The sequence below is a fragment of the Hylobates moloch genome, unplaced genomic scaffold (assembly GCF_009828535.3).
Source record: "Hylobates moloch isolate HMO894 unplaced genomic scaffold, HMol_V3 SCAFFOLD_6, whole genome shotgun sequence".
NCBI classification, from domain to species: Eukaryota; Metazoa; Chordata; class Mammalia; order Primates; family Hylobatidae; genus Hylobates; species Hylobates moloch.
The window spans coordinates 67,704,001-67,718,982 of record NW_026652281.1 but is presented as its reverse complement, the minus strand read 5'-3'; the positions used below and the strand labels follow the sequence as shown (position 1 = coordinate 67,718,982).

Here is a 14,982-nt window from a genome sequence, read left to right as displayed (position 1 = left end):
GTGTGAACCATCGCACCCAACCACATTCCCCTCTTTTCTAATAACTGCCCCCCATCATGCCACTTCATCCCTGGTCCAGTTCATGGGCTGACCCACCCCAAAACTCCATGAGAACATGACCCACCTGGGCCAATCAGTGCCTTCCTTGGCACTTCTGCTAGAACTATAGGGAAAGATAAATTTGTTTTCCTCTGGGATTGTTCAGTTTTTAGGATATAAACCTGGAGCTACCTGATACCACCATGTAGAGAAAGAATCCTAAGAATGAAGGCACAGAGAGAGACAACTCAGAAATGGTGAGGTCCAGCCCTAATTATATAACCTAAGCCCCTGAACCTAGGTATGTCAGAAACCATAGGTTTTGAAGGGCGACAGGCTAGTCAGAGACGACACTGGTGGCAGCCAAGAGATCTTTATTGGAGAGGTAGAGGTCAGGTTGCGCGGGGGAGAGAGAGAAGAGAAGAGAAGAGAGAGAGAGAGCTGCTGGTGTGCTGGGTTTTATATCCCTTGGGCCTACGTGGGGCGGGCCCAAGGGAAGGCGGGAGATGCTCCTTTCTGATTGGCCCTCCTTTGGCGGGTTCAGACAGTGCCCAGTCAAGGAGGGGAGAAGAACCCGGAACCGGCGCCATTAAGGTACCCCTGTTGCCTAACAGGTTTCTTGGTTAACTTAACCATGTTAAGCATGAGTCATTGATACTCTCAACCTTCCACCCTTTCTGCCTCAGTTTATTTGGCTTAAGCCAGTTTGAGTTTAGTCTCTGTCACTTGGTACCAAAAGAGTCATGAATGAGCTCTTCCTTTCTCCGCCATTGTGGTGTGTGCTTGATTCCACTTCTCACCATGTCTTCTTACAAGACTTTCAGGATTAAGTGATTCGTGGCTAAGAAACAAAAGCAAAATTGTCCCATTCTCCAGTGGATTTGGATGAAAACTGGTAATAAAATTAGGTACAACTCCAAAAGGAGACACTGGAGAAGAACCAAGCTGGGTCTATCAGGAATTGCACATGAGATGGCACCCATATTTATGCTGTCTGAAGGTCACAATCACATTACCATATCAAGCTGAAAATGTCACCCCTATCTGGAGAGTTGGACGTTTTATTGGGAATATATTTCTCTGTGTATCTGTTATGAACGTGTTGGTTGGCTGGGTTGAGTAATAAATATGTGAGACCTTTCATTTAAAAAAAGAATAATGAATGAAACATTCTATATTTTATTTTTTTTAATTAATTTATTTTTGAGACAGGGTCTCACTCCTGTCACTGAGGCTGCAGTGTAATGGTGTGATCTTGGCTCACTGCAGTCTCTACTTTCTGGGTTCAAGTGACCCTCCCACATCAGCCACCACACCCAGCTAATTTTTTGTATTTTTAGTAGAGAAGGAGTTCCCCCAAGCTGTGCAGCCTGGTCTCGAACTTCTGAGCTCAAGTGATGAGCCTGCCTTGGCCTCCCAAAGTGCTGGGATTACAGTTGTGAGCCACTGTGCCCAGCCTACATTCTATATTTTGATACTCACTTTGAAATTCAAATGTATTAAAGGAGAACATTGATTTTATATTTTTGTAAAGGCAATCTTGTGTTTTTTTTTTTTTTTGAGATGGAGTCTTGCTCAGTCGCCCAGTCTGGAGTGCAGTGGCACAATCTTGGCTCACTGCAAGCTCCACCTCCTGGGTTCATGCCATTCTCCTGCCTCAGCCTCCCAAGTAGCTGAAGGCAATCTTGTTTTAAAGAGAGAAGAATTTGGGCCAGACACAGTGGCTCATGCCTGTAATCGCAACAGTTTGAGAGGCTGAGGCAGGAGGATTAGTTGAGCCCAGGAGTTTGAGACCAGCCAGGACAACATAGTGAGATTCCCGTCTCTACAAAACCAACCAAAACTAGCTAGGTGTGGTGGTGCGTTCCTGTAGTCCCAGCTACTCAGGAGGCTGAGGTAGGAGGATTGCTTGAGCCTTGGAGTCTGAGGCTGTAGGTGAGCTGTGATTGCCCCACTGCACTCCAGCCTGGGCTACAGAGCAAGACACTGCTGCCACCCCAGAAACAGAAAATGAAGGAAAAATTTGACACAAATTGTCACCTTAACAATTTTAGAAACAGTTTTTTGCAGTTTTTTTTCTTTCCTTCTTTTTTTCTTTTTTTTTTGACAGGGTCTCATTCTGTCACCCAGGCTGGAGTGCAGTGGCATGCTTACGGCTTACTGCAGCCTCAACCTTCTGAGCTCACACTATCCTCCCACCTCAGCTTCCCAGGTAGCTGGGACTATAAACATGCGCCACCACGCCTGGCTAATTTTTGTATTTTTAGTAGAGACGGGGGTTTCACCATGTTTCCCAGGCTGATCTTGAACTCCTGGGCTCAAGTGATCCTCCCAGCTCAGCCTCCCAGAGTGCTCAGATTAAAGGCATGAGCCACCATGCCCAGCCAATGTTTTCTTTCATGAGTCATTAAGCTATGTGAAACTTAGTGGATAGAAATTGTAAAACAGTCCAAATGTGTTTAACCTCCATGGTTACCCACTGGGGAATATGGGTCAATAGAGACAAGAGGACTGCTCTTGTTTCTCAAAATCTATTTATTTACCTTTCAGTGCCTAACATAAACACATTCCAATAAAATTAACAGCTGTTAATTGGAATTCACTCTAGTTGTAGGGGAAAGGAAATATTTAAATCCTTTTCAGATTTCGTTTTTGTTTTTGTTTTTCTCTCTCTCTGTTTTTTTTTTTTTTGAGATAGAGTTTCATTCTTGTTGCCCACACTGTAGTGCAGTGGCGCAATCTTGGCTCATTGCAACCTCCACCTCCCAGGTTCAAGCGATTCTCCTGCTTCAGCCTCCCGAGTAGCTGGGATTACAGGTGCACGCCACATGCCTGGCTAATTTTTTTTTTTTTTTTTTTTTTTAAGTAGAGACGGGGTTTCACCCCGTTGGCCAGGCTGGTCTCAAACTCTTGATCTCAGGTGATCCACCCACCTCAGCCTCCCAAAGTGTTAGGATTACAGATGTGAGCCACCATGCCTGGCTCTTTTCAGATTAAAGAAAAAAATTATCTTCATATCTTGACCATGCTACCTTCAAACCAGTTTTCATTAAAAAAAAAAATCAAGACGAGAGCAATATTAGATTTGTGTCTGACAGCATTAAAAAGCTGCAAGCACAAGGGGATAGAGAATACATTTTCTGTTTAAGTATCTAGGGAACATACATGAACACTGATAATCTATTAGGCCAGAAAGAAAATATCAATTTCAAAAGGTAGAAATATAACAGACATTTTCTGAATACAGTATGATAAAGCTAGAAATTAATTATCGAATCAGAAAAAAAATTCCCCTTGTCCTGGAGATTAAGAAATTGTCTTAAATGATGCTTGAGTCAAAGGGGGAAATAAGAACCAATGCTGAACTTCTAAGATGGAATTAAAGCATAAGGACAATTGCTAGTATCTATGCTGTCATTGTGTGAATTAGAAAAGGTGTTCCTTTTTCAAGTAAAAACAGAGACCAACTCTGCTGTATCTGTGAGCAGTCAGTGACGATGGCCTGGAGCCCAGCTGGCTGAAAGATGAGCATGAGGCTCTGGGGAATTAGAGCCAGAGTGAGTTGGTAACTGGAGAAGAAAGAAAACATATAAATTTCTCTTCTCTAGGTGAAAAAAACCTGAGTATGAGTTTTCCCTTAAGATTGGAAGCAAATTTCTATCAAAGTGCTTGCTAGCAAGATTTTGAAGGCCAGGAAAAAGTCATACGCAAGAAATGTTTTCTTTGATTGAGTTCTATATTCTCAAGATCTGACTCCTAAGAACAAAAAGACAAGAAAGCAGCTTATTAAAATGCAAGAAGTTTAATAAACTTGTTACTTTCTATAACCCACTGTAGAATTTACCTGTTTCAAATGCTTTTTATTTTTTAATTTTTAATTTTTTTTTGAGGCAGTGTCTTGTTCTGTCACCCAGGCTGGAGTGCACTGGCACGATCTCAGCTCACTGCAACCTCCTCCTTCTGGTTTCAAGCAAGTCTCATGCCTCAGCCTTCTGAGTAGCTGGGATTACAGGTGTGTGCTGCCATTCCCAGCTAATTTTTGCATTTTTAGTAGAGATGGGGTTTCGTCATGTTGCCCGGGCTGATCCTGAACTCCTGGCCTCAAGTGATCTGCCCATCTTAGCCTCCCAAAGTGCTGGGACTACAGGCATGAGCCACTGCACCTGGCCAGTTTTTTAATTTTTTGAGATAGGATCCTGCTGTGTTGCCCAAACTGGAGTGCACTAAGTAGCACAGTCATGGCTCACTGCAGCCTCAACCTCCCAGGCTCAAGTGATCCTCTCGCCTCAGCCTCCCAAGTAGCTGGGACCACAGGCACACACTACCATGCCCTGCTAATCAAACATTTTAGAAATATAGCTGTGTCATTTTAACAAGTTACTGTGTAGAGTGTGGAAATCTTAGGGGATCAATAAAAGAGCCAAAAAAAAAAAATCCCCAAATAAGTTACTGCGAAAAGTAATAGTCAAAGTTTTCTATCACCTGATGTAAATGATTTGCGAGTAAGCTTGTCAAGCCTGTCTTAAAGGATGCCTATATTCAAAGCCAAGAAAAGTCCCAGTTTGTAATTGTGTTGCTATTATAAATAACCATCCAGATAGTCCCTTCTTGGAGCAGAATATTTTTGAATGGAGGGACTCCTGACATTACTTTCCTAAAATCACAAAAGGCTGTCACTCTCAGGGTTTTGTTTTGTGTGGATAACTTTCTCTTACAGTCACATCTCTCCTAGAATGGGGGCAGTAAAGCCTTTAGGTGCCATGAAAGGATGGGGACCTCATCAGAGAGGACTGGTCTCAGCAATGCCCTTAAGTGGTCAAAACATGCTGCGGTTGAGGTCAGGATTGTGAGGGGATAGAGGTGACGTAGGGAAGTAACTGAGTGCATTCAGACTGAGATGAATAGCAACCTAGAAATTAAGGAGGGGAAGAGCTGTTGTAGAGCTCTTTCTGGCATGAGGAGTAGGGGTAGCTCAAGGTTGATTTTGATGCAGGAGTCACTGGACAGGAATTTATGAGGCTTCCACTGTGACACAAAGGAGACAGACACTATGGATAGGCCACAATTGTGCAGTAACAAAATAAAGACCTGGTTGCTAGGGCCAGAGAATAAACACCGGGTGCCTAGAGGAGAAGAGATGGAGCCCCAGCCCTGGTCCCCTTTCCCAGCCTTCCTCCCCACAAGACTGTCTGAGATGGCACCTTCCACCTAAACATCATCTCCCAAATTTTAATCCTTAACTTTGGTCTCTGACTTCTGCTTGATTCCACAGTCTCCACCCACATTTGCACGAAGGACCATCACCTGTCCTTCCTGGAATCTCTAAAGTTGTCTGCTTTCCTTCTGTCCTGATGGCCAGCTCTGCTAAGTCAGCTGAGATGCCCACCATCTCCAAAACCCTTAACCCTACTCCTGATCCTCATCAAGAATATCTGGACCCTAGGATTACCATTGCCTTATTCGAAATTGGATCACTTTCCCCTTCCTCCTGGGCCTCTCTCCCTTCCCTAAAGAATAGCAGCCATCAAGTTACAGAACAACAGACTGCACAGAAGTTTAACAATCTCTTGAAAGAAATTTAAAGATATTCTTAAAAATATGGCAGGTTTTGAAGAGAAGATCACAGAAGCAAAATAACTTTTTGAGGAAACCAATATTCCTGAGGATGTGTCAGCCCACAAAGAAAATATCAGAGGACTTGACAAAATCAATGAAATGTTATCAACAAACCTGCCTGTTAGTTTAGCCCCAGAGAAAGAAGAGAATGAAAAGAAACAGGAGATGATATTGGAAACCAATATTCCTGAGGATGTGTCAGCCCACAAAGAAAATATCAGAGGACTTGACAAAATCAATGAAATGTTATCGTCAAACCTGCCTGTTAGTTTAGCCCCAGAGAAAGAAGGCAATGAAAAGAAACAGGAGATGATAATGGAAAACCAGAACTCTGAGAACACAGTACAAGTTTTTGCAAGAGATTTGGTAAATCGTTTAGAAGAAAAAAAAGTCCTTAACGAAACTCAACAAAGTCAAGAAAAAGCAAAAAATAGACTTAATGTTCAAGAAGAAACTATGAAAATTAGGAACAACATGGAGCAGTTACTACAAGAAGCAGAACACTGGAGTAAGCAACATACTGAGCTCAGTAAACTGATAAAATCCTATCAGAAATCTCAGAAAGACATAAGTGAAACTCTCGGAAATAATGGAGTCAATTTCCAAACCCAGCCAAATAATGAAGTGTCAGCTAAGCATGAGCTGGAGGAACAGGTGAAGAAACTGAGCCATGACACCTATTCATTGCAGTTGATGGCAGCTTTGCTAGAGAATGAATGCCAAATCTTACAGCAGAGGGTAGAGATTCTCAAGGAACTCCATCATCAGAAACAGGGAACTCTGCAAGAGAAGCCAATTCAGATAAACTATAAACAGGACAAGAAAAATCAGAAGCCATCAGAAGCAAAGAAAGTAGAAATGTATAAGCAGAACAAGCAAGAAATGAAGGGTACATTTCAGAAAAAAGACAGATCCTGTAGAAGCCTGGATGTTTGTCTTAATAAGAAAGCTTGCAATACCCAGTTCAATATTCATGTTGCAAGAAAAGCTCTTAGGGGAAAAATGAGGTCAGCTAGCAGCCTAAGATAGAAAATACCAAAAGCAGACGAAAAGGTGAATCCTTAAAAAACGACATCTGTTACATCCAACTTGTCAGATATGATCAATCATCAAAGCTTTGGCAGATCTGCTGGTTCAACCAAGAAAGAGCTATAGAATAAGAAGATTGACACTTATATTACTCATTACTTCAGCAGTTATGTAACTCTGGTCTTTAATGACCATTGTGTCTACATCAAGTTCATAACTTTTCACCTTTACAATCTGCTTGTTTTTTTTCGTAATTATTAGATAGACAGCCTAGAGTGAGAAGTTAAAGGTCCAATTAAGTAAAGATCTAAATAAAAACCAGAATACAAGGGAAAATTTTTTTTTTCTTTATTTAATCATTGCCTGGGGGCAGGGGGAGTTCTGGGGGAAAAAAGTATATAGTGTTTTTAGCCAGGTGCAGTGGTATTTTGGGAGGCCAAGGTGGGAGGATCGCTCAAGGCCAGGAGTTTGAGACAAACCTGAGCAACACAGCAAGATCCCATCTCTAAAAAAAACAATTAAGTGAAAAAAAAGTACATAATGCTTTAGTTGTAACCTTTTAAAGCTCCTTTCTAAATGTATGTTTCCTTTTCCTATTATACACTGAAGTGTGGGATGTGGGAGAATTTAAAAAATGCTGATAATCCAACCCTAACAAATCATTTTTCTCTTATAAATCTGCACTGGCTCTACTTTTCCTAAGGTGCCTCCCTTGCTCCTCCACTAGTGAACTGTGGCATACTGGGCAGCAGAGGCCCTTGGGAAGGACCCCCTCAAATTGTTTGGAAGAATAGAGACATATCTGAATTTTATTTTATATTTTATATTTTATATTTTTATTTATTTTAGTATTGTATTGTATTGTATTGTATTGTATTGTATTGTATTGTATTGTATTGTATTGTATTGTATTGTATTGTATTGTATTGTATTGTATTGTATTGTATTGTATTGTATATTTTTGAGATGGAGTTTTGCTCTTGTTTCCCAGGCTGGAGTGCAATGGCACGATCTCAGCTCACTGCAACCAACGATCTCAGCTCACTGCAACCTTCACCTCCCAGGTTCAGGCGATTCTCTTGCCTCAGCCTCCTGAGTTGCAGGATTACAGGTGCCCACCACCACACCCGGCTAATTTTTCTTATTGTTTAGTAGAGATGGGGTTTCACCATGTTGGCCAGGCTGATCTCAAACTCCTGACCTCAGGTGATCCACCTGCCTCGGTCTCCCAAAGTGCTGGGATTATAGGCGTGAACCACCGTGCCAGCCTAGATTTTATTTTTGCTGGAAAAGTTTCTCCCATTCCTCCAGGTATAGATGGTAGTGTTACCCAGGGGGAAAAAACAGTATCTTCTGTTAAGGGAGCTGGATTTCTGGTTCCAGAAAAGATGGAGCAGATGAATTTTCCCCTATTCTTCCCTTTAAGTAAGCTGAAACCCCTGGACATTATATATAAAGCAAATATAAGAAGATTCTGAAAGGTGGAGAGAAGGAGGTAGAATGGTCAGGGACTCTGAAACTTAAGGAACAACATGGTGCTTAGTTCTCTGGGTTTTCTTTTTGCCTCTCATATATTCTGAGCTAGGTGCTGGAGAAGTCCACAACCTAAAAATGTCAATGCATGTAGACAAAAAAATTCCCCCATAAAGCTTGCTTTCTTTTGTCAACAGATGAGGAAAGGAACAGTCTGGTGAGACAGAAACCTTTTGACAAAACTGCCCTAATCCAGCCAAATTGTATAGAAACATATTTCTACCCCCATCCCCATTGGCAAATACTGAGTAGAGAGCCTAGACATTCATCCTTGCCTGGCAGTCATGAGGCACACCTCCCCTACTCTTCTGGGATGGTGCAGAGGAGGTAAGAGTAGGGATCCTAAAGTTCTACCCTCCACCTGATGGTAACAGTGCTCTTCCCTGGCCTTCCCCAACCCCTCCAGTGGAGTGGAATGTCAGTGGAGTCCACATAAGTAGACCAGATTTCTACCCCTTTTCCCTGCTGGCATCATCAGCAGGGCCCTACTAAAAAAGAAGACTTAATAAGATCCAGGGTCTCCTAACAATCCCCAAAATGTCCAGAATACAATAGAAAAATCACTCATTATATTGAGAGCCAGAAAAATCTCAACTTGAATGAGAAAAGACAATTAACAGACACCAACAATGGGACAACACAGACACTAGAGTTATCTGACAAGGATTTTAAAGCAGTCATTATAAAAATGCTTCAGGCCAGGCGAGGTGGCTCACGCCTGTAATCCCAGCACTTTGGGAGGCCAAGGCGGGTGGATCACCTGAGGTCGGGAGTTCGAGACCAGCCTGACCAACATGGAGAACCCCCATCTCTACTAAAAATACAAAATTAGCTGGGTGTCATGGCACATGCCTGTAATCCCAGTTACTCGGGAGGCTGAGGCAGGAGAATTGCTTGAACCCAGGAGGCAGAGGTTGCAGTGAGCCAAGATCATGCCATTGCACTCCAGCCCGGGCAACAAGAGTGAAACTCCATCTCAAAAAAAAAAAAAAAAAAAAAAAAAATGCTTCCATGAACTGTTACAAACATAAACAAATGAAAAAATAGAAAGTATCGGCAAATAAATATAAAAGAGACATAAGTGGAAATTATGGAACTGAAAAATATAAGTAATATAACCTCAATGAATGTGTGCAATAACGAAATATAGATGTCAGAGAAAAGATTCTATGAACTTGAATGCAGAACCATAGAGATGACCCAGAGAAAGTTGACAGAGAGGCTGGGTGCAGTGGCTGACGCCTATAATCCCAGCACTTTGGGAGGCCGAGGCAGGTGGATCACTTGAGGTCAGGAGTTTGAGACCAGCCTGGGTAATATAGTGAGACCCGCATCTCTACAAAAAATACAAAAATTAGCCAGGTGTAGTGGGGCACACCTGTAGTCTCAGCTACTCAGGAGACTAAGGTGGGATGATTGCTTGAACCCAGGAGTTTGAGACCAGCCTGGGCAACATAGGGAGACCCCATCTCTACAAAAACTACAAAAATTAGCCAGGTGTGACAGCACACGCTTGTAGTGTCAGCTACTTGGGAGGCTGAGATAGAAAGATGCTTGAGTCTGGGAGGTTGAGGCTGCAATGAGCCATGATCATGCCACTGCACTCCAGCCTAGGGGACCGAGTGAGCCCTGTCTCAATCAATCAGTCAATCAATCAAAAAGTTGGAGTGAGAACCCAGGATCCTCTCCATCTTGCCTTCCAGGGGTAAAGGTTTTTTTTTTTCCTCTTTTGTTTTTTTGAGATGGAGTTTCGCTCTTATTGTCCAGGCTGGAGTGCAATGGCACAACGTTGGCTTATGGCAACCTTTGCCTCCCAGGTTCAAGTGATTCTCCTGCCTCAGCCTCCCGAGTAGCTGGGATTACAGGTGCCCACCACCATGCCCGACTAATTTTGTATTTTTAGTAGAGACAGGGTTTCTCCATGTTGGTCAGGCTGGTCTTGAACTCCTGACCTCAGGTGATCCGCCCGCCTTGGCCTCCCAAAATGCTAGGATTACAGGCGTGAGCCACTGTGCCCCTCCTTTTTTCTGTCTTTTAGAAGGGGAGGAGGACAGCTGTCTTTCTCTTCTATATAAATGCTCAGTTTCATTTTCTCAGAATTCCTCACTTACAGTACAGACCTCATTACATAGAGGATGACATCTGGTTCTCATTGCATCCCCCCAGGGATAAGAACTAGGACAAGGGAATCCAGCACAGTAATTATCATAATAACCTGTCTCTGGTGCAAAAACTTCATGTATGCATTCAGGGCAACATAAAGATGAGTATTGGCCGGGCGCGGTGGCTCACGCTTGTGATCCCAGCACTTTGGGAGGCCGAGGCGGGCGGATCACGAGGTCAGGAGATCGAGACCACGGTGAAACCCCGTCTCTACTAAAAATACAGAAAAAAATTAGCCGGGCGTGGTGGCGGGCGCCTGTAGTCCCCGCTACTCGGAGAGGCTGAGGCAGGAGAATGGCGTGAACCCGGGAGGCAGAGCTTGCAGTGAGCCGAGATTGCGCCACTGCACTCCAGCCTGGGCGACAAAGCGAGACTCCGTCTCAAAAAAAAAAAAGATGAGTATTAAAAACCCAACAAAGACAATCACAATCTCCACCACAGGTTCTATTATACATGTAGCAGGGGGCACAAGAGATTTTCGTATGTTGGAAGTACCAAAATGACAATCTGAAATACTGCTCCCTACTCCTAAACCAACATTGCTTTCTATGTTTGGAATATGTATCACTTTATTCAAAAGCTAAAAGCCAACACTTTCTTGTTACAGCCCTTAGTGAAATAAAAAGAGATTGCCACACTTAAATAATATTGGGGGTCCTTAAAAAAATTGCACACTTCTTTCCATCTGTCTTTCCTTCAAGTAGAGATACCCTGCACACTATTCTCCAAGCACCTTGATTAATAAAGAATTGTATAGTTCACTTGGCCAGGCACGGTGGCTCATGCCTGTAATCTGAGCACTTTGGGAGGCCAAGGCAGGCAGATCACCTGAGGGCAGGAGTTCGAGACCAGCCTGGCCAACATGGCAAAACCCCGTCTCTACTAAAAATACAAAAATTAGCTGGGTGTGGTGGCATGCACCTATAGATCCAGCTACTCGGGAGGCTGAGGCAGGATAATTGCTTGAACCTGGGAGGCAGAGGTTGCAGTGAGCCGAGACTGCGTCACTGCCCTCCAGCCTGGACGACAGAGTGAGACTCCATTTCAAAAAAAAAAAAAAAGAAATCTTTCCTTACATCAGGAATAAAAGTCTTCCAAAGTCCTTTTAATTTCTTGTCTTTCGCATTTATTTCTTTAATTTATCTTGAATTGTTCTGGAAAAAGATTCATCATGGTATTTAGGTTGATTGTCTATAAGTTGTATGATGGGTGTTTTCAAGTCCTTTTTGCTTGTCTATGCTTTGAGCCCTTTTTAACCTTTCCAATAAGAAAGTATGAGGCACTTTATATATATAAAAAGTAAGGATGGAATAATGGAAGAAGCATTTCACAAACAGGGAGATAATCTAAGTCTCAACTTGTTTCAGTCTGAGTTGCTTCATTTAAAAGGTGGCGATAATAACTTTCTTTTGGACTATGGACAAATGGTTCAAAGATTCTCTGGCTCCCTCAGCTGAGGTATTATTGCTCTCTGGGAAGTAGGAACAGATTAAACGAGAGAATTAGAAACTAATCAGAAGCAAGCCTGGCTAAAAAGGAAGGGAACAATAGCAAAAAACCCAGGCACACAGGATATCTGGAAGTTGGGATCATTGGTATGTTGCAAGTAAAAAGAAAGATAAGTATTACATTAAAAAGACAGCTATCCTAGATTAGTGTGAGGCAGAGGAGTGGATTTATCATCATTATCACATCAATATTATTATTTTTATAAAGTTATTCTACAAACCTGATTGATATAGAAAATCATTTAAATTTTTCTTACCTTAATAAAGGCCTCAGGCAGATCATCATTGGAGTGTCACAGCCAGTTGAGTGTTTTTCTTTTCTAACAATCACACAGTCTTCCAGCGGAAACCACTGACCACTAATCCATATTTAATTAAATTTTCTCTCACAGGGAAGCATACATTGCTTTGGTTTGCACTGGTCTGTTAGGAAGCCTCAGTTTATGAGGAATTAGATACTGATATGTGCATTTTGCTTTGATTTTAAATATTAAATGGTTTTTTTATTTAAGAGAAAGTACTGTTCAATGGTCCTCAGATTTTTCTAGGGAAAGACCTTATTTTGTTTATTTGTCTCTTCTCCCTTTTTCTTGACTTATCCTATTAATCTTTAACAAAACCCAGATTTTGGCTTCGTTAATCTTCATTATTTTCAGTATTTCATTTCAATGATTTCTGGTGCCTTCTTGATTTTCCTTTTTTAAAGTTGTTTTGTTGCATTTTTTCAATTTATTTTTCTTTTATTGTGGTAAAACAATACACAACATTGAAGTTACCATCTTAGCTATTTAAACAATTTTTTTTATTTTTAAAATTTTTGTTTTATTTTTATTTTGAGATGCGGTCTTGCTGTGTTGCCCAGGCTGGTCTTGAACTCCTGGATTCAAAGTGTTCTCCCACCTCAGCCTCCTAAGTAGCTAGGATTAAAGGTATGTGCCACTGTGCCTAGCTCATCTTAACCATTTTTAAGTATACAGTTCAGTAGTATTGAGTATATTCAATTTCATGTTTTTGTGCAATGGATCTCTATAACTTTTTTTATCTTGTAAAACTCACACTCTATGCCCATTAAACACTAATTCTTCCTCTTTCCTTTCTACTGTCTGTTTCTATAATTTTGACTATTTTAGATAATTAATATGAATGGAATCATACAGTATTTGCCTTTTTGTGACTAGATTATTTCACTTAGCATAATATCCTCCAGATTCATCCACATTATTGCATATTGCAGGATTTCCTTCTATTTGAGACTTCTTAATATTCCACTGCATGTATATACCACATTTTCTTTATTTGTTCAAACACTGATGGACATTTGGTTTGCTTCTACCTCTTGGCTATTGTGAATAATACTATAATGAACATAGGTATGCAAATATCTCTTCAAGGTCCAGCTTTGAATTATCCTGGTATCTACCCAGAAGTGAGATTTTTGGATCCTATGGTAATTCTATTTTTAATTTTTTGAAGAATCTATATTGTTTTCCATAATGGTTGCACCATTTTATATTCCCACCAGTAGTGCAATTTCCTCACATTCTTGCCAACATTTATTATTTTCTTTTTTTTCCTTAAGAGACAGGGTCTTGCACTGTTGCCCAGGGTGCAGTGGTGCAATTGTAGTTCGCTGTAGTCTTCAACTCCTAGGCTCAGGCAGTCCTCCCACCTCAGCCTCCCAAAGTGCTGGGATTATAAGCGTGAGCCACTGTGCCTAGCCTTCCATTCTTTCGATAGTAGCCATCCTAATGGGTGCAAGATGACAAGTCACTGTGGTTTTAGTTTGCATTTCTCTTACGATTATTGATGTTAAGCATCTTTTAATATGGTTGTTGATTTTTAAAACATCTTCTTTGTAGAATTGTGTATTTAAGTCCTTTGCTCATTTTTAATCAGGTTATTTCTTGTTGGTAGTATTGAGTTGTAGGACTTCCTTATATACTCTGGATATTAACCCCTTATCCAATATATGACTGGCAGATATTTTTCCTCATTCCATAGGTTTCCTTGTTACTCTATTAGTTGCTTCTTTTGATACACAGAAGTTTTTCAGTTTGGTGTAGTCCCATTTGTCTGTGTTCACTTTTCTTCCCTGTGCTTTGGTGTCACATTCAAGAAATCATTGTCAAATCCAATATCCTGAAGCTTTCCTGCTATATTGTCTTCTAGGATTTTTGTGTTTTAGGTCTTACATTTAGATCTTTAATCCATTTTGACTTAAATTTTGTATATAGTGTAAGTCCAACTTCATTCTTTTGCATATAGACCTCCAGTTTTCCCAACACCATTTATTGAAGAGAGTACACTTTCCCCACTGTGTAGCCCTGGCACCCTTGTAAGGAATGGCTAAACTTGAATTTTTATTTAGTTGTTTATCTTTTGGGGGCATATAGTGATGAGAAGTAATCTAATTTAAATAAGTAATGTAATTTTAATGAATAAAATGAATAAACCAAATTTACATGTACCAGTGTGGAGAGATGTTTTGACATCTTTTGTCAGAACTTCGGACCGATGTCAATTATGATACCTAATTAATCAAAGGAAAATTCTTAGAAATTTGAAAACTTTAGATGAAGAACTTTCATAAAACTAACCACCTAGTTTTACATACCTTAAATGAATATTATAGTTACAAAATTATTTTTACAACAGTAGTATTTAGCATTTCATGTTGTCTTTCTTATTATGTATTTTCATTAATAGTAAAATACCCAATATTTTAACATATTTTTATTTTTTTTAATTTTATTTATTTGTTTTTCTGAGATGGAGTCTTGCTCTGTCACCCAGACTGGAGTGCCGTGGCGTGATCTTGCCTCACTACAACCTCTGCCTCCCAGGTTCAAGTGATTCTCCCACCTCAGCCTCCCAAGTAGCTGGGACTACAGGTCCCACCACCACACCTGGCTAATCTTTGTATTTTTAGTAGAGACAGGGTTTCACCATGTTGTCCAGGCTGGTCTCGAACTCCTGGTTCGAGGTGATCCACCCACCTCAGCCTCCCAAAGTGCTGGGATTATAGGCGTGAGCCACCATGCTTGACCTTAACATATTTATTTTTAAAGTTAGGTGCTTTTTTTTTTTTTTTTTT

General features: G+C 41.0%; 1 protein-coding gene and 1 pseudogene across 1 annotated transcript; both read left to right on the top strand.

Annotated features, from left to right (window-relative positions):
• The first annotated feature begins 840 nt into the window (after positions 1-840).
• Positions 841-1,068, top strand: LOC131383740 (large ribosomal subunit protein eL39-like; annotated as a pseudogene).
• Positions 1,069-5,173: 4,105 nt separating this feature from the next.
• Positions 5,174-6,684, top strand: SPZ1 (spermatogenic leucine zipper 1). The gene is given in 2 exon segments (XM_032155912.2): positions 5,174-5,618; positions 5,620-6,684. Coding segments are annotated over 2 exon segments (1,293 nt in total). The 5' UTR covers positions 5,174-5,390.
• The last annotated feature ends 8,298 nt before the right edge of the window (positions 6,685-14,982 follow it).